The 25,371-nt window shown below is 38.3% G+C and overlaps 1 protein-coding gene across 1 annotated transcript; it reads left to right on the top strand.

Annotated features, from left to right (window-relative positions):
* Positions 1 to 17,134: 17,134 nt before the first annotated feature.
* Positions 17,135 to 25,147, top strand: LOC122967207 (deleted in malignant brain tumors 1 protein-like). The gene is made up of 5 exons (XM_044331737.1): positions 17,135 to 17,506; positions 20,491 to 20,793; positions 22,840 to 23,160; positions 24,431 to 24,565; positions 24,732 to 25,147. The coding sequence occupies exons 1-5, from the start codon at positions 17,137 to 17,139 to the stop codon at positions 25,013 to 25,015; spliced, it is 1,413 nt and encodes a 470-aa protein (XP_044187672.1). The 5' UTR covers positions 17,135 to 17,136; the 3' UTR covers positions 25,016 to 25,147.
* Positions 25,148 to 25,371: the final 224 nt, after the last annotated feature.

The following is a 25,371-nucleotide window of genomic DNA, read 5'->3' as shown; positions in this document are numbered from 1 at the left end:
TTCTCTGTCTACCAACTCTACGTTATGTCAAAGTTCATGAAATACTTTGTAAATTTGATACCAGCCTACCAAGGCAAACAGCAATAACAGTTTTTAAAAAAAAATGTTTTCACCTAAAAGGTATATTACGTTTTTGTCAGGCATTGGTGTGAAATTTGATTTTTGTGTGAAAATGCAGGAGGAATGTTTGTGCTAATTTGGTAGATGAAAGCATGCTAACACCAACATATAAGCCTATTTGGGAACCAATATGACAACAGAAAAAAATAAAACCATCAGGAGAGCAAGACCCCATAAATGCTCACGAAATAGTTTGTTGTAATTTCAGCTACAGGTAGGTACTGTTATTCTCTTTTGAGCCCCATTTTTAGTATATATTTGCTTACATTTTGGTAAATAGTCTCCATTAATAGTATCCTGAATTAGCTATTAGCAGTTCCTGTTTGCAATGTACCTGACTATCAGTGGATTACTTTGATACTGAAGAAAACCTGAAGATGTGATGACTTTCAGGCAAATACTGTTTTTAACATTATTTCTATGCAGAATTATGGAGGATCATTGGTGACAGGCATTTGAGATAATGAGATCTGTGAGAAGTGTAAGTCAATCTGTGTGTGAAGATTTATGAGTCTGAGGAGTACAATTTTTAACTTAAATTCACATCTTCTCCCCATGGAGGCTTTTGGTTTTCACTCTTGGCTTTTTACTGCTCAGTTGAAATTTCCTGATGATTAAAACGGCGACCATACTGTCTCCACAACAGCTGAGCAAACTCTGTCTGCTGAGGAAGGCCACAAGATATGGCAGAAAGTAGAGAGCATCTGGTGGACAGGTGGTCTGGAAAGTTTCATAGAAATGAAGGCACCCTGGGCGAAGTAAGAAGTGGCTTAAATGCATCCATGTTTCCCTCACTTGCATCTTTTCCTTTCATCTTAGTCACTCTCACTGAAGACGAGAACAGAAATGCAGGAAAAGATGCGAGGAGAGGAAACGAGTAAACACAGTTTTATTGAAATGAGACTTCCTTTCCTCTGAACTGTCATGACATCATCATGAATGGACATGATACTAATAGATAAGTAAAATATGTTTATTGATGAAACAGCTTCTCCTCCTCTTCCTGAGTATAATATTATCATTGTGTTAAAAGTAGAAATGACAGATCATGTTAAAAAAACAAAACAATGAATGAAGTTTTTTTTATACACACACACACACACACACATATATATATATATATATGTGTGTGTGTGTATATATACACACATATCCCCCGCATATCCCCCGCATATATATATATATATATATATATATATATATATATATATATATATATATATATGCGGGGGATATATATGCGGGGGATCACATTTGCTGCGTGCCACTCTACAACTGAATTCAAGTCAATATGCTTTCTTGGCATGAAACATAATTTTGATATTATTACAAAATATTATTGTACTATTGTATTAGGATTTTATTACTATTATTTTTGTTTTGTTGTAATTTTTGTTCATTCATGATGGTTTGGCAACATTTACTGCGTATTTCTCTGCATAAACAGTCCATAATTACAACCAGGTCAAATTTGACCCATAACACAACAGATGTAACTTTTTTTATAGGCATTTTAAAAGAAGAAGAAAAAGAAGAAGAATATGTGTTTTTTATAGACTAGAAAACGTCCTATGTTTCATCCTGGAGTGCATGGAAAAATGACTTATTTGGTCGACTTGTTGGAATGATCACAATGACAGTTTTTACATTAGCCCAGGTTGGTTCGCTTTAGCCGAGCCATGCCAAGTCAACCTGCAATGAAACGTGTCTCCACTGCAGCCTCACATCAGCTGATAACCTTGCTGAGCTGCACTGCAGAAACAGCCACAGTGAGATATTTGATGAAGAGCTGTAGACAACAGGCTCTTACTGCATTTTCTGCGAACAGCACATCCCCAGCAGGTAAACAACTTCTTTTACCTGCCATGCTGTGTGATAGGACAACACTTGCAGCTTGCCAGCTCGACCCTCAGTGCGACGACCCCAAAAACTATGAAAAAAATGCCCAAACTCTACAGTTTCCCTTAATGCTATGAAGCCTTTTAGCACCTTTCAGCTCATTTTCTTGGTTTTATGGCCTGTAACTTCACTCTCATTGATCTTGTTTCCAGACTCAGCAGGCAAAAAGCTCTTATTAATCTATTGCACGTTACCTACCCAGCACCAAACAGAAGACAGCATAAGTTATCAACAAGCTTGAACGTAGTCAAGTATTTAGCAGCTGCAGAGTCAGATATCTCTCTCAGGAGGTGGTGGAGACCAAAGCAGAGCTAAAAGGAGAGTGAACATTGGACATTTCCCAGGTTGCCACAAACATGACTCCAAATAATTGCTAGTGTTGCTCTGTGTCTGCTGGATGTGAAAATAGGAAACTCATTACACATTAGCCAAATCAACTTTATAAGATGATAATATCTTAACTGCTATATTTTCAACTTGTTCTGCTGTCAAAAACCTCAATTAATGGAGCCACATTTAAAAATGTCATCCATCTCACAAATGCATATGAACTGTGGATGCATAATTAGATTCTCAGATATCATGTTGGCCTTTTCTGGCAACATACTGTCTCCAAGGGGGCCGGAAGCTGGGGGCCCAAGGCCATTGGCATATTCACAAGAAAGCTTGTATCTAATCCCACAAGCCCTTGTTAGCTGCTTTGTGTTTGGAATTATACTGCCACCCTGTGGTGCAAACAAGCTACAGGTACTCTGCAAAACTCTCAGGTCTATCTAATGCTACACATACACACACACACACACACACACACACACACACACACACACACACACACACACTTTTTGGCCACTGCACTTCTGAAATGAATCCAGTGCCCCTGACCTTCTCCTCTCTGTCAGTCAGTCTGTTTGTAATATGGAAAACTGAAACTCATGCTCTTTTCAGTATTTTTCAAAAATTGAAAGTGCCGATAATTTTTCAAGTCAAAAGTGTTTAATTGTTAAAGGCATTCTATGCAGGATTTGTCAGTTGGTGTTTGCAAACACAGCATTCAAAGTTGACCCCTCCTCCCCGGATCAACTAGCGAGCTGAGAGCAGAGAGAGAGAGAGAGAGAGAGAGAGAGAGAGAGAGAGAGAGAGAGAGCAACAGTTATTGGTTGGAGGCTACACACTGGGGGCTACACACTCACTGCCCAAAGGTTGATGCCCAGAAGCATCCCGAACAGCAAACGGATGAGAAAATAAGAAAATATAGGCAGAGGGCAGAGTCTCTGTAGATACATACACCACCACAAGCTTCTAGTGGGTTATAAGTGATGATTGAGAGGGATTATTTTTGTATGAGTTTATAAATTGTTTTTTAAGGAAAATCCTGCATAATATTCTTTTTAAAAAAACTGCATTTTAAAGAAGTAATACTCCTCCAGGCACAGACTTTGAGGAGCTGACATTTCTGTTAATGATGAGTTTGTATTATCTGAGCAGGAACGAGTGCTGGTTTCAGTCTAACTTTCCCAGTTGTAAGAGAGAAGCAACTGCTGTCTTTGTGTCGAAAACAAATGTCGACGTTAAAAACATGGGGTTGGGCTGTGAAATGCTAGCCTACAATTCCTCTTAATTTGCTTCAGTGCAGTATATGAAAGTATGTGAGAGATCCTGTCACTGCTAACACAAGCAGTACACTGTAGTGCTGCCTGTCTATGTCTGTACCAGCCCTCCTGAGACCAGATGCTTCTCTGTGTTACCTGCACTGACCAGGATGTTGAAACTAACACCTAGACTGGTTTGTGGTAAGTAAAATGTGCTTACAGGTGAACTGCTGTTCTCTTCTCTTTTGGCTATGTCACAGCTACAGTACATCAAGGGCACAATTACTAACCTCACTCTGTTCCACTTCTGATGGTTTTAGACAATAAACTATCAGATTATACTACTGTGAAGGTTCTAAAATTGTGCTAAATGCTTTGTTACATCCTGTAGGAGCCAGCTACATCAGTAATATTCATGGAAAGTTTACAATTTACTAAAAATGTTAACTTGTATGTAAAAATGGTGTATGTGTATTTAATCATACATATTCAGCCTTTCAGTTTTTTTGCTGCTGATATATTCACATTGTAGCTGCAGGTTTCCAACATTACTGTTTAAAATATCTGTACATTTGCTGGTTCAGCAAACAGACAACAGATTTTGCAGAATCTGTAGCAAGTAAAGAGCCATATATTTTCTTCAGGAGTTTGGTGGATACCAAAACAAAGCCCCCTTAGTTACTGTTGCTATATCCTGTCGAGGTTTCCTTTCTTGCACCGTAGTTTTAAGACAGTATATATGCAGTTTCAGAAAGAGGTAGACAAGAGCAGACTTCTAAGTGTGGTATGAAATGGCCGTGGCCTTGTTAGTAACGCTGGGTTTCTACTGTACATAAGCCAGTTAGCCAGATATGTTAACATTTGCAGTTTATGTTAGAGCAGACAAACAAACTCTTACATTGCACTTTCAGTTTTTGCCTTTGGTAAGGATGAAAAAAGAAACCTGTGGTGGCTCTGAGAGCTGCAACATAGAAAACATGCAGATAGACAAAACAAAAAGCAAATGAAGAAAGAATCTTCACTAATTTGACAACACACATAAAATTTAGCTCTGATATGGTGAGACATAAACAGCATTTTTTGATGTTATGATTCACATTGCCTCTGAATCCAGCACTGCCTTGACGGACTCTGCCACTACCAATAAAAGCCACTATATAGAGAGAAAATCTCTGAATTTAAATATATTGAATGGCTGTTGCAGAAAAAATGCAGTCCACAAATAGTACCAAAAATGAGGTTTGACTTCATTAAAAAGATCTTAAGCATTAAAAGTTTAAGTAAATAAACTGTATAGTAAAAATGTGGAAGAAATAATACACAAGACATAGGTAATAACTCAGAAGTATAGTGCTTGCTTAAAAGTGAGTTTTATACATAAATGTGTTGCTTGAGTGCTGCAACTTTTGTTCCTCGCACATTATGGTTCCAGAATATTTAATGTGAGAAAGAAAAAAACCCAAAACACCAGAAGGAGAAAGAGGAAGTGATCCAGGAAGGACAAGCAGTATGAAGTGTTTCTGTATAATGTGGTTTTTAGTTCAGTTTTCTGTCTCTAAAATCCTAAAATCTTCTAAAATCCAGTTTTCTGTATACAGATGTTAGAGGAAGGAGGACTTTCAGAATTCACTTTAAAGAGTCTTGACTACTTGGCAACCACTTTCTGCAGCATGTTTTCAGCTTTAAATAGCAGAGTAGCAAGTGCGAAATGTTGCTTAATCCACTGTTAATCAAACTGTGTAAGTATGGCTCAATGTAGTACATACAGCCTGCCTCTCTCTCTTACCACCAAACCAGACCTCAGGCCTCTTCTTCTCTTCTGCTTTCTTCATGCATCAAGGCTGTAGCACAAGATGTGAGTGTGTGTGAAAAGAGCATCTGATAGCACAAACAGGACTATATAAGGAAACTCCCTTGCTGCTTGTCTACAAATCTGTGGCTCTGGTCCCAAATACTGTTCATCTCTGACATGCTTGTGCCATATGAGCCTCCGCACATCTGGGGCTGGCCTACTGGCTGTCTCACGTGTTAGAACAAAACACGATGATCTTTCTATTTCACTTGATTTGAACTGCACTGGTTTTTAAGTACTTTGTCTTTTTTGCTTTATCTTTTATACTTTTTAAGTATTTTTTTCTTGAGTGTCTCTTGTCTGTACTTTTCCACGTTTTAATTGTAAATCTTTTACCTTTACTGTATTTCTATTACTCTGTAAAGCACTTTGACTTGTCCCAGTGTATGAATGTGCTATACAAATAAAGTTGCCTTGCCTTGCTTTTCATTAGAGTGTGTTTCAAGCCACAGCCCTGCTGGTTCAAGGCTTCTGAAATAAAAAACAAGTAACAGAAACTCTGACACTGTTTCCCTCCAAGATTCACCAAACTCTGCCACAAGTCTCAGAAAACCTACTTGTGAAATGGATAATACAATATCATGTATTGGAATAGTTTGTGCATGTTCATATTACTAGTGGTTGGTTTAGTGTTGATGATATCTGCATGTATCACCTTTTTTTTTACTGCTAATAATGTTTGCTGTCATTTAATAGAATCAATAATAATGGTTTTGGTAAAACTGCTCTCAAGATACACACACAAGAGATACTTGTTCTATCCAGCATTAATTTGTCTTCTGTGTTCTGTGCCTAGGTGTTCAGATCAGATTAGCTGGGTCTACTTTGTGCTCTGGAAGAGTTGAAATCTATCACAATAACACCTGGGGAACAGTCTGTGATGCCAGCTGGGACTTAGTTGATGCTGAGGTGGTCTGCAGACAGTTGACCTGTGGGACAGCTGTAAGTGCCCCTAAATCTGCTCTTTTTGGTGAAGGAACAGGACAAATCTGGCTTGATGATGTGGGCTGTTCAGGCAGTGAAAGGTCTCTAACTGAGTGTCAACACAGTGAATTTGGGACACACAACTGTGAACACAGTGAGGACACTGGTGTCGTGAGAAAACATTTTAATCACTTACATGATATACTGTATGTTATAATAATATAAAAACAGACTGATTGGCAGTCTGAGGGGCCATGTGACACAATACTGATCACTTTAATCTCTGTTACATACAAGGAGACACATAGTTGCAAAATGACTCTTTTCTAATTTAGCAGAAAAGCTACACTGACAAGATTTTTATAAAGTCTGCACAATTTTAAGCTGATGTTTGGGAAACCAAGCAGTTTCCCGAAGTGGACCAATATAGAAAGTGTTTTTCATTGTTACTGTTAAGAGACACTGTCAAAGGAATTCTCCACTGACAGTCTATCTTTGAATTATCACCCAAAGAACATTTTCTCCAGTGCTGCAATTTCATTAAAATAAAGTAATAAACAGTTTGAGACTCAAAGAGGAAAATTTCATAAAAAAGCAAACATTTGATAAAAGTTCAAAGGTACATATTCTGCTTTTTGTGGTTTTCTGTTATTTATATACTGCTGTTGGATGTTTATGTTAAACATGGTCAGAGTTCCAAAACTTGAGATGAACATAAGTAAAAAATGCTCCCTGTAAGTCAAAAGCCAGGGCTTCAACCTGCCCTGAACACTTTGTCTGCATAGTTAACTCTACTTCCTCCTCATGATGAGGTCAGACTTGCCCACAAATGGCTGTCTGTTCTGTAGCCTTGGTTGCTAAGGTTACTGCTAAGGTCTTTTCATGTGTTGTTTATGTTGTCCTCTCTCATATTTTGGAATCACATTCCAGCTCAAACAAGTATGGATGTAATTGAGAAGTTTCCATTTTGAGTAAAGAACGAGAAAAAGAAGTGAAATCCTACTACTACCACAGTATGTGTATAACCTCTTGAGCCACATGAAGTCAGTCATGGCACAGCTAACCAATCAGAACAGAGTGGGCTCATTTGGAGGGGACCTTAAAGAGACAGAAGCTAAAACAGCCTGTTTCAGACAGAGGCTGAAGTGAGGGGCTGCATAAAGGGTCAGTATAAGATAAATTTTAAAAAAAGAATATGTACAAAAAAGAATATGTACAAATGCTTCCAAAAAAGGGTCAGTGTAAGACCTTTTTAAACTGTAAATCATGCAAAGATATTCCAGGAGAGCCCTAGAATATAAATATAGTATGTAGTAATATGTCCCCTTTTAAAAAAAGAAAAAAAAAGAATATCAATTTGTGTGGCAGAACCTTTTTTTCTTTCTTTTTTCCTCTCCCATTAATCATGCCAAGACCGCTCAGATTTATCTGATGACCTATTGGAGGGGCCCGACCCCTAAGTTTGGAACCACAAGAATAAAATACTTAAATGTGTATAAAGTAGGTAAAATTAACTGCTTACACATTGATGTGTAAACATTGATGACAATGATTTTAATGTGAACTGGAAACTAAAAATGATCACAGAGAAATTCCAACTACAACAACTAGTAAAAGGCTCAACTAGGATTGCAAAATGCTCCAGTACAATAAGTACTACAGACCAATAAGTATACTGCCAGTACTCTCAAAGGTTGCTGAGAAAGATGTCATTAAACAACTGACAACATTTCTTAATACAAGCAATTTTGGTCTACATTGTATGCAATTTGGCTTTAGAGCAAATCATTCCACCAAAACTGCTACCCTGCAATTAATAGAGCAAATTAAATCAAGACTTGATAAAGGAGGAGTAGTTGGTGCTGTATTTTTAGATCTGCATAAAGCATTCGGCACAGTCAATCATGATGTTTTAATATCGAAGCTCTCTAACTTTAACTTCTCATCTAGAGCACTGGCATGGATGTTTTAATATTTATCTGATAGGATACAATGTGTTAAAGTTTGTGATGCACTGTCCAGTAACATGAAGTGCACAATAGGTGTTCCACAAAGGTCAGTGTTAGATCCCCTATTATTTAGTCTACATATTAATGATCTCCCTCAACAGTGTCATGATGTAGAAACTACAAATGTATGCAGATGACACCATTGTGTACACACATGCAAAAACAGCTGAGTTGGCTGCTGCTAAGCTAACAATTGCATTGAAAAGGATCACACATTGGCTTGATCAATCATGTCTGAGTATGTTTTTCTCTAAAGCCATGGTACAAACCTCCTAACACTGATATTCTCAACAAAGGTGAAAAGATTGACATAGTCATTGATTTTAAATATCTCCGTGTGACACTGGATCCAAATTTGAACTTTAAGAAACATGTTTAAAAAATGGTTAAAAAAATAATAAAGTACAACTTACTGGACTGGACAGTCCACTTTCTCCGTGAAAGCCACAACTCAGTGGAATGTCCTGCCTGATGATATGAAGAGCTGCAGTTCAATTGGTGCATTCAGAACCGGGTTGAAGAATCTGCTGAAGGCTGCTCAGCTCTGTGGCCACTGAGTCTGGATTTGATCTCATGGTCTAAATAATCTTGCTTTTGGTTCGACATGCTTGCATTATTGATTTCTGGTTGACATTGTGGTTGTATGTGATGTGCTGTTGTGTGTGCCTTTTTATTTTGTGTAGTTTGTCCTTTGTGTTTTTTTGCTTTGTTCTGTTTGTTATTGTGCTGTTACATGTTTTAAATGTAGGGGACTGCAGATGAAAATTTGCTTTAAAGCTAACTCTGGTGTAGTGTATCAAATGTTAACATTTATGTTCAAATCTGTACATTGTCCCAATAAATGCAATACAATACAATGCAGCCGTATAACAATCTAATAATACAATATACAGAATATATCAGTGCACAAGCAATACTTTTAAATAATACTTTAAGTACATGTACTACTTGTTTAGTTTCACTGAAGTTGGATTTTCAATGCAGGACTTTCAAATTTATATATTTTTATTGCCATGGTATATAACAAGTAAAAGACCATGACTCTGACTCCCCCAGTCAGAATTTGTTAAGAGGCTGATATATAATAAATTTGGTGACAAATACAATGTGTTTCATTTTGGCTTTCATTGTGGAGCTTCAGAATTATAGCTACCCAGTGTTTGGCCACTTGCGTACTTTTCGTGTGAAGTAGTAGGAAATATTTGGTTTGCATTAGCAGTAACTAAATACAGCTCTGATACAGGGTTAAGAGACTGAACAGTAAATGGTGAGGCTGACAGAAAATTAAAAACAGTAACGCTGGATTACATGTATGCATTGCTTCATGTCAATCCCTGAAATCTAGGCACGCAATTTCAATCCAGCACAGGAATGGTGGAGTCCGCCACAAACAATAAAAACAACATATTAAGAGACAATTACATACATTGAGTGGATACTACTGAAAATATGATTCTGACTGGATACAAGCAGCACTTTTGTTTGGTTAGAGACTACTGTTGAAGGAATGAAAAAAATATCAACTTTCCTCTAAATGTAAATGGTAGCAGCTAGTTTCCCCCTAGTAGAGACTCTCATGTTATATAATCTAATTAGCATTTGACATCAGACAAAATGACACAAAACTTAAAACTCAAACTCAAAAAATGGTTACTCTACATATAAATCTATAAATATGGTTGTATTTTGTTATTAAAGTTTAAACTCTTTTCTGGCACCATGACCATCTGCTGTCTGTGAATTTGTTTCCCTTTCTCACACATTTTGTTATGTCTAAATTATGTATGGGTACTTCTCTCAGCTGTATGACAACAGCAACTAGTGGCTCTGAGAACTGGCTGTCAGAGACTCTTCGTAAAACTGGGTTGGGGTGTTAAATGCCCACAAGTTCCTCTTCATTTTCTTCAAAGTACCTCCACAGTGTGCATACTTCTCTCTGTCAATGCTAAATCTCCTCTGAGGGTTGTGATGTTTTGACAAGTTGAAATATAATACACAAATGGCCTGTTACAAGTTTTCAAAGATAGTAAATACATGGTCTATAATAAGGTTGAAGGACAGGCTCTCAAGTTTTCAAGTGTGTCTTAAAACAACAGTCAGGTGTCCATATGATCAGTGAAAGAGGTTTTCCTCACTGCAATCATTCCTCCTGTTCATACTGGCTATTAAAAGATCTCCTTTAAATGTGCTTTCAATGTAAGTGATGGGGGCTAAAATCCACAGTGTGTCCACACAGTTATTTAGTGCAAAAATGCATTTAAAAGTTGATGTGAAGCTTATATGAGGCTTCAGCAGTCTGAGTTAGTCATATCAAGTGGATATCTGCCACATTTACAGTCTTTTGAGCATCAAATCCCCTCTTTGTGTTTCCTCGGACTTTGTGTTTCCTTCCCTGTTGAGCTGTGGTGGAAGTATAGTAAGAAAAAGAGGGACTTTGGCACTAAAAAGACTGTAACATTGAAAGATATCTACTTGATTTGACTCATTAAGCTTAATATTAGCCTCAGATAAACTTTTAAATACATTTTTGCACAGGAGGACTGTGGATTTGGGCCCCATCATTTACATTGTAAGTGCATTATGAAGGGTGTAATGGTTTCTGCCTACAGATGACCGATACCCCCTGCTGATGTGGATAAGGCACCATCAGATGGCTGTCCTCTACCTCTGACCTAGGTATCAAACAGGGTTCCCAAAATCTACACGCAAGACCACCCAAGCCTTGCTTAGGGAACTAGATTCAGCCTGGCTTCTATAATCGCCAGCTGTCGTTGAACCACTACCAACAGCCCTATTTAGGAATTCCTAACAGCCTGGGTCACAATGAAGTGTATTGGTGCAAATAGGTGTTGCAGGTTTGAAAGTACTCCAAGACGGCCTTCTAACAGGTCATCTCTGGAGGAAGCCCACTCTGATGGTTAAGGACACTCTCCTGGTTTTATAGGGTAGTTTCGGAGCCCTGGCCCTAACAATGTAGCCAATAAAACCCCAAATAATAAATCTTTCAACCTAATTCTATTCTGAAATCAAACATCTACCACATGTACAGCAGCATGTTGACCTCAGTCATTAAATCTGCCATCCTGTTATTCAATAAACACTACTAATTTATCCTTAACAAATTTCATCATCATTTTTAATCTAAATAAATTTAAAACTAATGTCAGTCTATCCCAAGAGATGAGCACAAGTCAGGAACTTTGGTTGGAATGTATGAAAATACAAACCAGTTTTATTTGGTTTTACAAAATAAGAAGTAATATAAGGTGCAAAAAGTACAATACAAAAACTAAACTACAACTACAATACAAAAAGCTAAAACGACCAAAGAGTCTCAAAGAGATCTCTCTTAAAGCCCTATGGAAAAAAGAGGTCCTGCAAAAAGAAAAGGGACCCTGAGTCTCTCTTGGCTTTTCTTTTTATAACTCTACAACTTCCTCTTATTTGTATTACCACCTATCATCTATCACTACCAAGACATCTATCAGTCACATGCTGATATTACACACACACACTTGACACAAAATAGTGGCCTTTTCTTCATCTGTCGCTTACAACAGACTACATGGAACTTTTCAACTTCTTCTTTTTTACATTTGAGATTAAAATTTAGGGATGTCTTCTGCTAGATGCAGAAACACAGCCTCTCCGTTGCCTCAGGTTATCTGACTTTTGTCTATGTTTTTGATGTTTGTTTGTGTTTGTTTAGTCATTCTTGTCGGTTCAGATCTAGTTTAGTACAAGTTTCACAAATTGTGTAAATTCTCCACAAATGGTGCAACGGTAAAAAAGACCATACAGTTATGAGAAACAATTTGGAAGATGTGTTTAAAACCATAAAAATTGTTTGAAGACAGTAAAAACGCAGTGTGTTAAAAAGCGTTGAAATGCTAAAAAGTCTTTCATTGTAAAGACTTATTGAATGAGTTCATTTCATGAATTCATTCTTTATTGTTAAGGTAAAGCCATAATTTTATTATTAGTGATCCACAAAGTAGACTTCATCTGCTAATCTGAGATTAATTTGCTTCTGTCTCCACCTTCATACCTTGGAGAAACTGCAATATTTTCCACATTTCAGTAAACGCTCCATGGATGTATTAAGGTGAAGACCCGCAGTAGGTGAACAAATCACACAGTATAGTTTGCACCACTTCTCACTCATCACTATGGGTGAGTCGACACCACTGGCAAGTACGCGCAGATATTTACGTCACAATATCAACAAGGTTTTAGCCTGTACATTTCTTAGCAAGTGCTGTGTAAATAAAAAACTCCCTGCTTTGTGCTACTTTGTGCCAAGCCGCATGTCTTTTGTTTATGTCATCTGGAGGGGAAGGGTTGTATAAAAGTGGAATTAAGGACAGTAACAACAAACAGCAACAATTCTTTTCACCTCCATGTACATCTTCCCATAGCTTCCCTCATTGCCTGGAATCCCACAATGCCTTGCAATGCAATTTGCTTGTGTCACATATAAAATGAATGGGGGCGAACTTTGTGTCACTCCCCTGCAGCCCAAAAGCCTATGGGAAAAAGGCTTTTGGGCTGCAGGGGAGTGACACAAAGTTATAGCATATTAGATCCCATATTTTAATAAGACTGTCTGTAAAACAATTAGTAGGACACCTCCAACTGCAAACTGCAGTAATTTCTCTTTGTATCATGAATGTTTAATTCATGAAAGTTTTATATAAAAATTCAGAAAGAGTCCAGAAAAATGATTTTAAAGTCTGTGATGTCATCCCAATGTAAAGCAAAGATATGTAAAGTCTATGGTCCAGTGAGAGAAATATTACTGCACACATTCAGTGGGCCGCACAATGTGGGAGCAAACAGGTAACGTACAAAAACTTTATTGAGAAATAGTTTTTTTTTTCAAATTTTAAGTTTTTTTTTTTTTTTTAGCAAAGGCAAATAACTCCACCAGTCTTTTGTTGGTTGTTCTTGCAAAAACAAATAACTAAACATATAAACAAATAATAACATGAATGGCAAATATTACATATTTACAAGGTCATACCTTAGAAATCCCGGCCAGACTACAAAACCCCAGAGCATGAATGTGCCAGTGTTTTAACCTGTAAAGTATTATTAAAGATCACAGCTGTCTTTTTTTTTAGAGCCACCACAGTGGTGACCAGACCATCTCATTGCAGAGCTGACTCATTGAGCCTAACGTTTGCCAACAATCAGCTCTTTGGGAACTGAACTAAACAACTGTTTTACAGTTTTCCATTTAGTATTCAGTGTAACTCCATATTCCATGTTACTTATTATTACTTAGTGCTTCACAGTATTCAGTTTAACTCAGTCCTCCATGTTACTCTGTGTAACTCAGTATCCAGTGTGTCACTGTATTCAGTATCAAACCAGCATTCAGTGTGACTCAGTGTTTCAGTTTTTAATATTTCACAGTATTCAGTGTATTTCACATTTTTTAGTGTTTCAGTGTTAAACATTTCAGTATTTTCTGGATCCAGAATAACTCTGTTTTACTTAACTTCTTTTTATGCTTTGAAGGAGACAACATGACAGCCTCTTCAGTTTTGTCCAAATTATCTATCTTTAAAGATGACTTTGAGCCAAAGTTACACTGAAATTCGCTTTCAAACAGCACATCTGCTGAACATAGTCACTGCCATATTGCGTCACCTGATCTGAATACTGTGCACTGATTCGCTGAATGGATTTATCGATTTCTGTTCAAGAACAGTAACAACTTTCTCTGCTGTAAAACATGACAGTTGTGTGATGTATTCAGGGTTCAGAATGTGCTATTGTAACATTTACCTCTTGCATGTTACATTAAATACATCATTTGAGCTTTAAATGGTCACTATGTCTAATAGCAAAATCTTGTAATATAGAATATAATTTTGTCAGTAATTTTACCTTTATTGAATAGTTGTAAGGTGTACATATTTGTGTTATTTTCATATTTTTATGCTGTTATCTTATATTTCATATTTAATACTTGGCTACACTGTATCCAAGGTAACGATGCAGCTATAAAGCCCATCACTGTGGGAACAAGTCAGACCGGGCTTGTATCCCCCAGGTGAGTGTGTGACTAATAAATTTAAATTTTCTTTTCCAAGATCTATTTTTACGTAGATTTTTATCCAAATTCTGTGTAATCTCAATGGCTTTTAAAGTGCAAGACTGATTCATAAAATCTGAGCGTATTATAGAATGTGAGGTTCACCCTTGGATGCTTTTGGGGTTGACGTGTTCAAGTAGAAAAGATTATCATCGACCAATTACAGTGTTTGAAAATACATACTGAGTTAGCATGAGTTATAGTTCCACCCAGCACATAACCATTCACACACCAGTCACAGTTTATATAACATTACATTAAATATACATTTCCAAACATGATATCGCAAAAGCACAGTTTTGCATCTAATTTTTTTTAAAGCACAGAATGGCATATTTGATAGATCAGATTGGCTGATTTGTCTAAACTACTGAGTTTCAACCATCCACAACAGGCTCTTACTGCATTTTCTGCAAACAGCACCTCCAACATAACTTATTTTACTTTGTTGTGCCGTGGAAAAAAAATTTGTGTTAGCCCTGTGATTGTCTGGCGACCAAGGTGTTCCCCTCCTTGTGCTCAATGTCAGCTGGGATCAGCTCCAGCCCTCCCATGACCCTTTAAAATAATTAGCAGTATAGCTAATCTACAGCTCTTCATCTAACATCTCACTGTGGCTGTTTATGCCATTGATTAAGCTCTTCTAAAACAGTGATTCAGAACACATTTCCTATATCTTCTTCATAATAAAAGGCTCCTGTTAGTTTGTCAATTGGAAAGCTTTTAATATGACACAGCAATAGCAAGAAATTATGGGTTTTTATCAGCAGTAACTTAACATGGCTCCAATAAGGCTGAGATTGTTGAGGAAGATAAGGTAGATATCTGAAAGTGCAAAAAATCATTTAGAAGCTACAAAAGTACTGAGAGCTGAACAAACAGAGCTTTTAAATATAGCTTTCTCTCGTAACACACCACTTGTGTGTGGGGGGTGGAGATTAGGGGGGTTGTCACAGGTTACTGCGGTTGGCCCTGCCAGCAAGCAGGACGACAGCAATGCGGCTCGCCACTGCTAATCCCTGCTGTGAGGCTGAAGTGGAAACACATTACATCGCAGGTTGGTTTGGCACAGCGTGGCTAAAGGGGACCAACCCAGGCCAATGGAAAGCATTCACACCTATGGGTGATTTACAGTCGCCAATTAACCTAACCTGCATGTTTTTGATTGGTGGGAGGAAGCCAGAGAACCCAGAGGGAACCTACACAGAGGAAAGGGAGAACATGCAAACTCCACATAGAAAGGCTCCATAGACTGTTTATAAAGATAGATAGAGTGAGGTGTGATGTCACCTATTGGTTTGCATTAGAGCCAGTTTGAAATCCAGAGTTGCTGCTTATGGTCGGTACTATTTTTTCTGTTTGAAGCCAGGACCTTCCAAATAAGGAGTCCAGGGTGTTGCCTTTCATGATGTGGAAACATACCCTGCTACCTGGAACCCAAGCTAAGGCTAGCTTACTGGGAAAACTGAGAGGAGTATGTGCATTAATGTTAGCTACTTAAGCTAAATTGTGCTAACAGGGCAGGTGTCATAATCAAGTAACATTAAACTTACTGAAATATTGCAACTCACTGAGTCCTGGAGCCAGGGAGAGCAGCAGGTGAGCGAATTGTCAATCACTGCTTTCAATCAACACCCACATGACAGACATTAAAGCTACTGTAAGTCTTCAAATCTTGTTAATGGAGCAATAATTTCCAAAATGACTGTGAGCACACTTATTAGAGGGCCCAAATTCAGTGAATGAGACAATAATCATTGAAAAAAAAAGGCTGACTTAGTATTTCTAGAGAAAAGTTGAATGGTTTGAATGGCAGTCATTGGAGCATCTAGGGGCCGTCGGTGGTATTGTACTTTAAAGTATTTCCACACTGGCTTCACTCTCATGTCATGGTAGTTGCCGCTTTGTTGGTACCCAGAACCTTCTTGCTATGAGGCGACAGTGCTAACCACTGCACCACCCTCTATTGAGTTTCATTTGAAAAAAAACAAGAAAAAGGGAAGTGTTTTGGGGAAAAAAACAGCAGTGTGAAATGTTTCTGTTCACAGCTTTTAGTTCAGTTTTCTATCATCTATTCTGCCACCAATGCCATGGGGAGTACTCAGAGAAACTGGTTCTATTTGGCCATAGGTGAGATTTTTTGTATATAGATAATGATTTAAAACAAGACAAGTTACTGTATATTTCAGCATGTTTTCACTGATATAATGACCCATGTCATTTAAAAAAAAATCTCCTATAGTATCTCTCCTCTTGACCTCATCTTCACCTGCTGCAGGTCAGTCCATTCTCCTTTTCGAGGCATACAATACTTGTAGTTTTACATTTGCATTCTGTGTAAATTGTCTTTTGTACCTGATGGGTGTCCTGATCAGTTTAGCTGGGCTTTAACATCTTGATTAAACTTTTTGGTCATTGTGGAGGATGCGGTTTGTGGTGCTGTATATATATATATATATATATATATATATATATATATATATATATATATATATATATGTATACACATATACATATACATATATGTGTGTGTGTCATACTGAGGTGTTTCAAATATTTTGTCCAATGCAAAGTAATGTTAATGATAATTTCTGCCTAATGCGTCTTGCAACAATATAGACAAGACACTATCATGAATTAATGACAACCAACAAAACACATGGTCTATTCATGAATTGTTTGTTTTCTGTTCTGTGCCCAGGTGTCACAGTCAGATTATCGGCATCTACTTGGTGCTCTGGAAGAGTTGAAATCTATTACAACAACACCTGGGGAACAGTATGTGATGATTACTGGGACTTAAATAATGCTAAGGTGGTCTGCAAACAGCTGGACTGTGGGGCGGCTCTGAGTGCCCCTAAAGAGGCCATCTTTGGTAGAAGAACTGGCCAAATCTGGCTTGATGATGTGCGTTGTTCAGGAAGTGAGGCGTCTCTAGCTGAGTGTCAGCACAGAGGATTTGGGACACACAACTGTAAACACAGTGAGGACGCTGGTGTTGTCTGTTCAGGTGAGAATAATTTTGGATCACTATCTTTTTAATTTGTAGTAAGTTAAATGAATCTGTGTTGGCACCATTGCCCAAAGTCAAAGAAAACCATGAACAACTCACACATTAAGGCGACAATATATCAACTGCTCGTCAGAACAGCTTGGGAAACCCCAACCCACCTGACTTTTGCTGTGAATCAGGATCTATTGTTAATGTGTGTGGAGAAAGTCAAAGCAGGCCTATAGCTCCATCTTGGACTTGTTGGTCCATCTCTTCACAGTTTTAACCCCAGCCTTTGCAGATTTTAAATTTCTGCCTATGAGTCAGGGGAAAAAGAACGAGACAGTGATTTATGTATGTAATGCCTCACGAACACAGGCCTGAGGTGGGATGTAAACGCCGACCAGAATAAAGGAGGAAAACTCACATGGTTTGCAGTTCATGGAAAGAGTCTCTAGATTTGGACCATTTTACCAACTTTCATTAATGGGAAATGGGAAAGCAGATTGCAACTCCCCCTGTTTTCCTCAATAACTCTGTTACATGGTCCACTTGGAGGAAATGGAAGCCAGGCAGCTGTAATGAACTGTCCTGTTGATGAGCAGCAGCATCCATTTTGTTGGCTAGGGAACAGAGAACGGTGTTCAAAATCCCTGCTGTTTTCACTTAAACAGCACACCGGCGTGCTTTTACCACCTGCAGCTCTCCCTCAGCCCAACGGAGAGCTGCTGCTCCTCTGACCAAAATCTCCATAAAACTTTCTGCATTTATGAAGATTGGAGAAAAACTGTTTGGAGCAAACTGCCAAATGTTCAGCAGTTCCTCCCTGGTAAAAGCAATTTTATGAGGGTTACAAAAGGCAGAACAAATAAACAAAAACAATGAAAGCATGAGAGAACGAACAACCAAGTCAGCCATCCACAGTGCCATCGTGCTAGCACAATTGTAGTACTAAAGTATTATTTGCAATATCAACTGGTGTTCTCTGTAAACTTGCTTATTTTACACTAATGGTACACTGGCAAACACACCCTCTGTCACGGGTGTGGGTACAAGGTAGCTGGAGGAGAACCCAATTGCTGACACCAAGGCAGACATGTAGAATGAAAAGGGGCTTTAAAGATCAAAAATCCCAAAATGCAGGCTTACAGGTCAGTAATAGGAAGGCAAATCAAAACAGGCAAACAAGGTCAAAACAATAGGCGGTGGGAAATCAGGCAGGGAAAATCAGGAACAGGGAAACAGGTAACAGGTAACATAATGGCTGGAAGTCTACAAGAAAATAACTGACAAATTGGCTGGGAATGGATGGCAGAGGACCGGTATATAAGCTTCTAGGGCTGATGAGACAATGAGCAGCAGGTGGAGATAATTGATGAGTGGCAACAGGTTAATAGGTGGGTGTGGGAACCAGGCAGGAAAGTCTGGGGAAATCTGGTGGACAGGTCGAGAATGGAAAAGCCAAGAGAAGAGAGTGTGGGACTGAAAGCTAGGACAGCAGAAATGGCGCGAATATATCAGCATCTCTCTGCCAAAATCTGCAAGCGCAAATGAGATCCCCACATGTGAATGTAGAAGAGCTGCACACGCCACCCAAACAACAGTCCACGTATATTATTTTCGCAAGCAATTTTACAGCAGTAATGCGCAGAATATCTCTGCTTACGTGAGCAATATTGTAGGCTGCAAGGAGAAAAGCATGCTTTGAGTGCACGCAGAATCTGAATGCTCTCCTGCTCACAAAACTTTCACCTGCTTGCTGGATGGAAGAAACAAAAGGCAGAGCGCAGACAAACATGTACATTACTGAATGAGTACAGTTTTGCATTTTGCTGAAGAATTTGAAAATCAACCAAACATTTTTATGTAATAACTCACATGCTGTGAAAATGTCATACAATACAATTAGAATGCTGAAAACAGTTGAAGAGTTCCATGAGGGAAACAACAACAAAACAGAACAGAGGCAGGTATTGTGACACCCTCAGTGTTTATGCACACAAACGTGCACATGCACACACGCAACACAGAGAGACAAAGAAAACTATAATGTAAACTTCCCTTAACGAGGAAACTTTGAGGTCTTGCATTTATGTCACCATCTTAGTGCTTTGTGACATTCTAAAGGGAGGGAGAAATGCACTGGGTTCATAAGCAATCATTTTTTCAACCAGTTGTTAAATGGGGCAACAACCAACCACTGACCACCTATCTCACCTGAGCTCTTAAGAGCTCGAGAGAGACAGTGAAAAGAAAAGGGGATTACATGTATTTGGAGCACATTTGAACAGATAAACAAAGCTGTTCTGGTGCATTACAATTCTTTACCCAGTTCTGCAAACTATAAAGAATTCTTGGCAGCTCTGGGTCACCTTCATCAACAATTAAGCCTCCTTAAGACCTCTAAGGTCCCTATACTGCCTTTACTTGCCTGCAAGCGGTATCTAGGTAGCTTCTGGGCAACTTGTACCAATACAACATCTGTTTCCCTTTCCAACATTTCCTCCCAGGTTGCAGAGGTAAATGAAGACGAAATAAAATCTCAGTTATAGATATGAATACAGTCACTGATGTTACCACATCTCTTGTCCAAATCACTATGAGTTCAGATTCATCCTACACAGTAAGCCCCGTCTGTTTTTTAATATGACTACTGTATCCTGCTGCGTGCTTCATTTAACCATAGCCTGGCTTATTTGACAAACACAAAGGCTAAACATGTTTTGCTGCTGTGATGCACTTGTATGGGGATAAATGATGATATATAGACTATTCATTTATTCTATTTTATTAAAGAGGTGGGCAACATAAAAAGCCCAAATTAAGTGGCTTTTGACTGTGTATTTGATATTCACTAGCTGCTCCATCAGTCATATTTCTGATTCTGCTTCACCAGTACATGTTTATTGAGTCTTGAAATAGAAAGAATTCAAACAATGTAAAAACAATCCAAATCAAAGATACAGTACATTTAACATCTTATTATTTTGTTCTTTCTCCAGAAGGCCTAACAAAGCCCAACATCTCCATGAATCCTGTCGGTGAGGTGACCTGGGGTCAGAACGTTGACATCACTTGTTCTATTTCAACACAAATTCAACATTCTTTACCTGGAAACTTCATATTGACAAAGACTTCAAGCTCATTCAGACAGAACCAAACACCAAGTACCAACCTTGCTGCCTTCAGCATCAATAAAGTGGATTTTGATTATGAGGGATTGTACCAGTGTCAGTTTCAAACAAGTGTTTCAGGTCGAGACTTTAGCTCTCCCATTAGTGACTCCGTCAAGCTCTCTGTTACTGGTAAGTAAATTAAAGGTGGAAATAAAACAGGAAAAAAACAAGAAAGAAAAAAAAAAACCAAGAAACGCACAAAAGTGTAATTACACCACGGTCTTAAGTTTTTTGTGCTAATGCTGTGTTAAATTGTGGGAAAATGTGGTTTATTAAGGAACTGAGGTGTGAATCCATTTGATACTGGTTTCTTAGGTGTTAGATTCCATTCAGAATCAATTCTTGATTCAAAACCGATTCTCGATTGAATGAATATAAAAGGGGGCACTATTTTCACTCTCTTGCTCCAGTATACTGTGTGCTGAACCATTCACTGGTGTCATCAGTCCACTGAAGTACAATATGAAATATAACTGGCGATTAAGATAAATGGTCCGCAGCCTTTTTATTTTAAAAAGTTAACTGTATTAGTTAATGAATTAATTAATTTGAAAGCATCTTACAGTCTCCTGCCTGTATGAGAATGACAAAATGTTCTCCGCTGTGTTGTTATTAACATCATGCCTCTAGTAGTGGAGAGCAGCCTTTCTGATGCACCGTTAGCTCTGGGGAAAGACATTGATGTCCAAGACGTTGAGTGGGCACACGGTTTTTGAGGTGAAACAGACTGAGCACCAAGTTATTTTCTTCACCTCAGAGTTGGTTTAAATTCTTTAATGCTGCAGTGTGTGTTGGTCTGCTAGTCTCATTTGTTACTACTGATCGCTGCTCCGCTCTGCTAACGTGAATCTCTGAGTGATGGCACAGAAAGTTCACAATATACTTCATGTTCGTCTCGCAACAGTAATTATTTAATCATTAAATCAAAAAATGCTTGCAACCGCTGCCTTTTTTGAAGATGACCTACAAGATATATTAAGCATGTGTGCGCTGTAGACTGCCCAGGTGCTGCATTGCCCAGTTGAGTTCCGCCTTGTTCGTTCCGTCAACATCACGTAATTAACTAACATTTAGAAAATTGATTTTTGAAATTTGTGAATGCAGAATAATCCACGTCCACATCATGATGCATCTTAGAATCGAGAAATTTCCACACCTCCAAAACACACTAATAATTATGTAATTCAGTTCAGTTATAATAATAATAATAATAATAATAATAATAATAATAATAACCAGTGTTGGAATGCTCAAATTGGCATTATTGTTCTGAGAAGTTGCGGGAAGGAGTATTGCATTTTTTGCAGGATACAACAAAAATATAGATATAGCTGGGGAGGATCATGCATTTTTTAATAAAGCGAAATATAAGATTCACCCGTCCCAACCCAAATAACTTTCGTACTGTCCATTAGAGCTTGGGCTTCCCAAACAGTGCCAAATGTGAATTAATGTCTTGGGCTGTCGGGTTAAACATTGCAGCTGTTCTGGAAACATAAAACAAATTCCAAACTCTAAAATCTATTTAAATCAGTAACAGAGCTGACAAACTCCATTATCCACGCTTTCAATGCAGAGATAGTTCTGAGATGTTCTTAATTAGTTATTTTAAAGATTATTTTAAAATATTACTTTTGATTTGGTATAGATTGTATAATTAGATTAGATTATAGGCTAATTATAATTTATGTTATGTGGAGTGGACCCAAATGCAGGCTGAGCGAGGCTGAAGATTAACTTTATTTTAGGCTCATGCAGGCAAAAACAAAAGTGGCAGATCAGAGCGAACAGAATACAGAACAAAAGATCCAACAAAACTGAACTGAAAAACAGGACTTAAATAAAAACTAATCTAATGAAACAATTAGGAACAGGTGGTAATATACAAGGGTAGGCTGGGAGCTGATTGGCTGGGGAGGACACAGGGAGCAGGGCAGGGCTATTATATCATATGTTGTATATTTTTTCTCTATATGCTTTAAAAATTAAATACTTTTCTTTAATTTTACAGATGCAACATATTTGTATAAAGATCAGTCTTGTTGTGCATTGCTTTTCAGAACAGTATAGCCTTAGTATGTTTAGAATAAATCATGATCTCATAGTTTCTGGTTTGGAAGTAAGGAATTGTATATTGCCTTTATACTGTTGTATCTTGTACCCTTTTGTACCTAGTGAGACTGCAGCAGCCCAGCATCTCAGTGACATCCAACACAGGGGTGGTCTTGCGTCCAGAAGGCGTAGAGGTCACTAGGGGTTATGACTTTCTCATCACCTGCTCCATTTCCTCCCACTGCCCCACTGGTGTTTTCTTTCTCAATCTCTCTGGCTCCAACATCATTGAAACCAAGCCAGCCATTAACCACTCAGCCACCTTTAACTTCCCTGTAGCTGAGTATGAACACCAGGGACACTACAGTTGTGTCTATGAAGTCACATGGTCCACACGGAAGTACACTTCTACACAGTCTACACTGATTAGTGTCAGCATTAAATGTGAGTACACTGTAGAATTGAAGCTAAGCATTGTTGTATTTTATGAATAACAACTCAATGGTACTGTTCTTAACAACCAGACATCTGATGCTAATTACTAATGTACTGATGTATTGTGAACACAGCTGAGCTGAATGTTATATCAGATCAGTAAAGTTTTAGTTCACCACTGAGATTCTTCAGCCTCCAGATTTGACATTTATCTGAGCATACAGCTCCCACACAGTACTCAGAGAGGAACTCTTGTTACCTGAGTGAAAAAACATCACTGCCGTTATCAGCTGTCAGTTTCACTTCAGAATCAGCTGGCCCTCGTCTAAATGAATGAATGAATTTTGTCACTTTTAAATAACAGTAGGGAATAGAAGGAGTGAAAACTGATTTTTTAAAGTAGGCCTATACTTATTACAAAAAATTCTACCTTTCTGACAAGATGATGTCAGCTCATCATGCATGCCCATAAATGACCATCCATTCTGTAGTCTCGAGGTTGTTCATGTTGTCCACTCACATATTCCTCTTTTGATTCAGGCTTGAACATGTACTGAGAAGTTGACATTTCGAGTAAAGAACAAGAAAAAGATGTGAAACCTTACTACTATTATTTGTTTACATAGCTGGCAGAAGTCTGCCATGCGGCGGCTTCCAGAAGCCGACCAATCAGAACAGAGTGGGCTCATCGGTAGGGGGGGCCTTAAAGAGACAGGAGCCTGTTTCGGACAGAGGCTGGACTGAAGGGCTGCATAAAGGGCCAGTGTAAGATAAATAAGGAGATTTATGAACTGCACATCATGGAAAGATATTCCAGTAAAGTCTCGAAATATAAATATAGTGCTGAAAATGTGGATCTCCCCTTTAAAACTGGTGCTGGAGGTGGAGTATTAATATTCATCACCTGAGTTTTGAAAGTGTTGAGGAGACGCTCAGAGCTGGTGGCATTATAATACACAGACATCATGCACAGCCTGCTGGAATCAGCACAACTTATTCTCTCCAGTGAGAGCAGTGTCCTAGTCATCATATTTAGTGATATGATGATTGTAGTTTGTATATCCATGGTTACAGTGCAAACAGGAAGTGCTAATAGCTCATGCAGCATCATTTTCTATGGTGCAGATGTGCCAAAATTAAAAGGTGTAAAACTAGCAGCTCAGGTGTGGCCCACACCTACGTCACCTGCTCCATTGCACTTCCTGTTTACATCATCTGAAGCATGACGGGTTAACGGATGTTATTATAGATAAACTGTCAAATGTTCTTCCTCCTACAGTGCCGTTGTTGCTGCTGGTGTCCTTAGTAGCTGCTTGGGGTCTGCTGCTGCTCTTGCTGGTCTTGTTGGTGGATTGTCTGACCCGCTGGAGAAGACAACGAGCCAGACAGCCCAGAGCACTCATCATGACTCCAGGTCTGTGCTCACATTGACACAGTGCATTACATAAAAGTGTGGCTGTTTGTTTTTCATATTTTTAAGACACACTTTTCATCTAAGTGCTCGTTTTTCACAGTATGTAAGGAGTTGCTGGATATTTGGAGAAGTGATTTGATACTTTGGTTTGATGCTTGTGTTTCAGTGACTGTCAGGAACCATTGTGAAGATGAGGAAGACAAGGACGAGGGAGTCTGTGAGAATATTGAGCCTGCGGACACCAGGAGGAAGCAGAAAGAGCAAGCAGGAAGAGTAGAGGAAGAGGAGAGTGAGAATAATTATGTAGAAGCTGAGGAGGCTTTTGTTACTGTAGACGGCAACAGACCAGAAGAAAATGATGAAAGTGACTATGTAAATGTTACCCAGCCTTTAGCTGAACAAACTGTGGATATGTTTGGAGAACATCAGAATATTTATCAAAAGACTTAGGTGTCTTCATGTCAGGCTACGTCCTTTCTACACTGTTATCTATTTACATTCTTTGGTCATATCAGCAACTAAGCAAGTACATAGTGTTCAATGAATGAAAACCTTTTAATATAATCTGGAAATATACCAAGACAAAGGAAATAAGTGACAACTAACCAGTCAAACGAATCAGGCAGATTTCTGTGTTTTTAAAATGCTGAATGATGTTGAAGACAAGACAAGGTGCAACATGAGTACAAAGTTTTGTGAGTTTTTGTGTATCCTAAAGGCCTCAAACGTGTTCCTAAGATGAAAATTGACACACAAAATCCAAAATGGCTGACTTCCTGTTTGGCAAAAAAATTAAAAAAAATATG

This window comes from Thunnus albacares, chromosome 17 (assembly GCF_914725855.1).
Source record: "Thunnus albacares chromosome 17, fThuAlb1.1, whole genome shotgun sequence".
NCBI lineage: Eukaryota > Metazoa > Chordata > Actinopteri > Scombriformes > Scombridae > Thunnus > Thunnus albacares.
This window is presented reverse-complemented; position numbering and strand designations above follow the sequence as displayed.

Excerpts from the sequence above, each read along its gene's own strand:
- LOC122967207 (XM_044331737.1), top strand. The coding sequence starts at position 17,137 with ATGACAACCAACAAAACACATGGTCTATTCATGAATTGTTTGTTTTCT. Across the intron at positions 17,507-20,490 it reads CGCTGGTGTTGTCTGTTCAG|AAGGCCTAACAAAGCCCAAC; the intron begins GTGAGAATAATT and ends TTCTTTCTCCAG. Across the intron at positions 23,161-24,430 it reads GATTAGTGTCAGCATTAAAT|TGCCGTTGTTGCTGCTGGTG; the intron begins GTGAGTACACTG and ends TTCCTCCTACAG.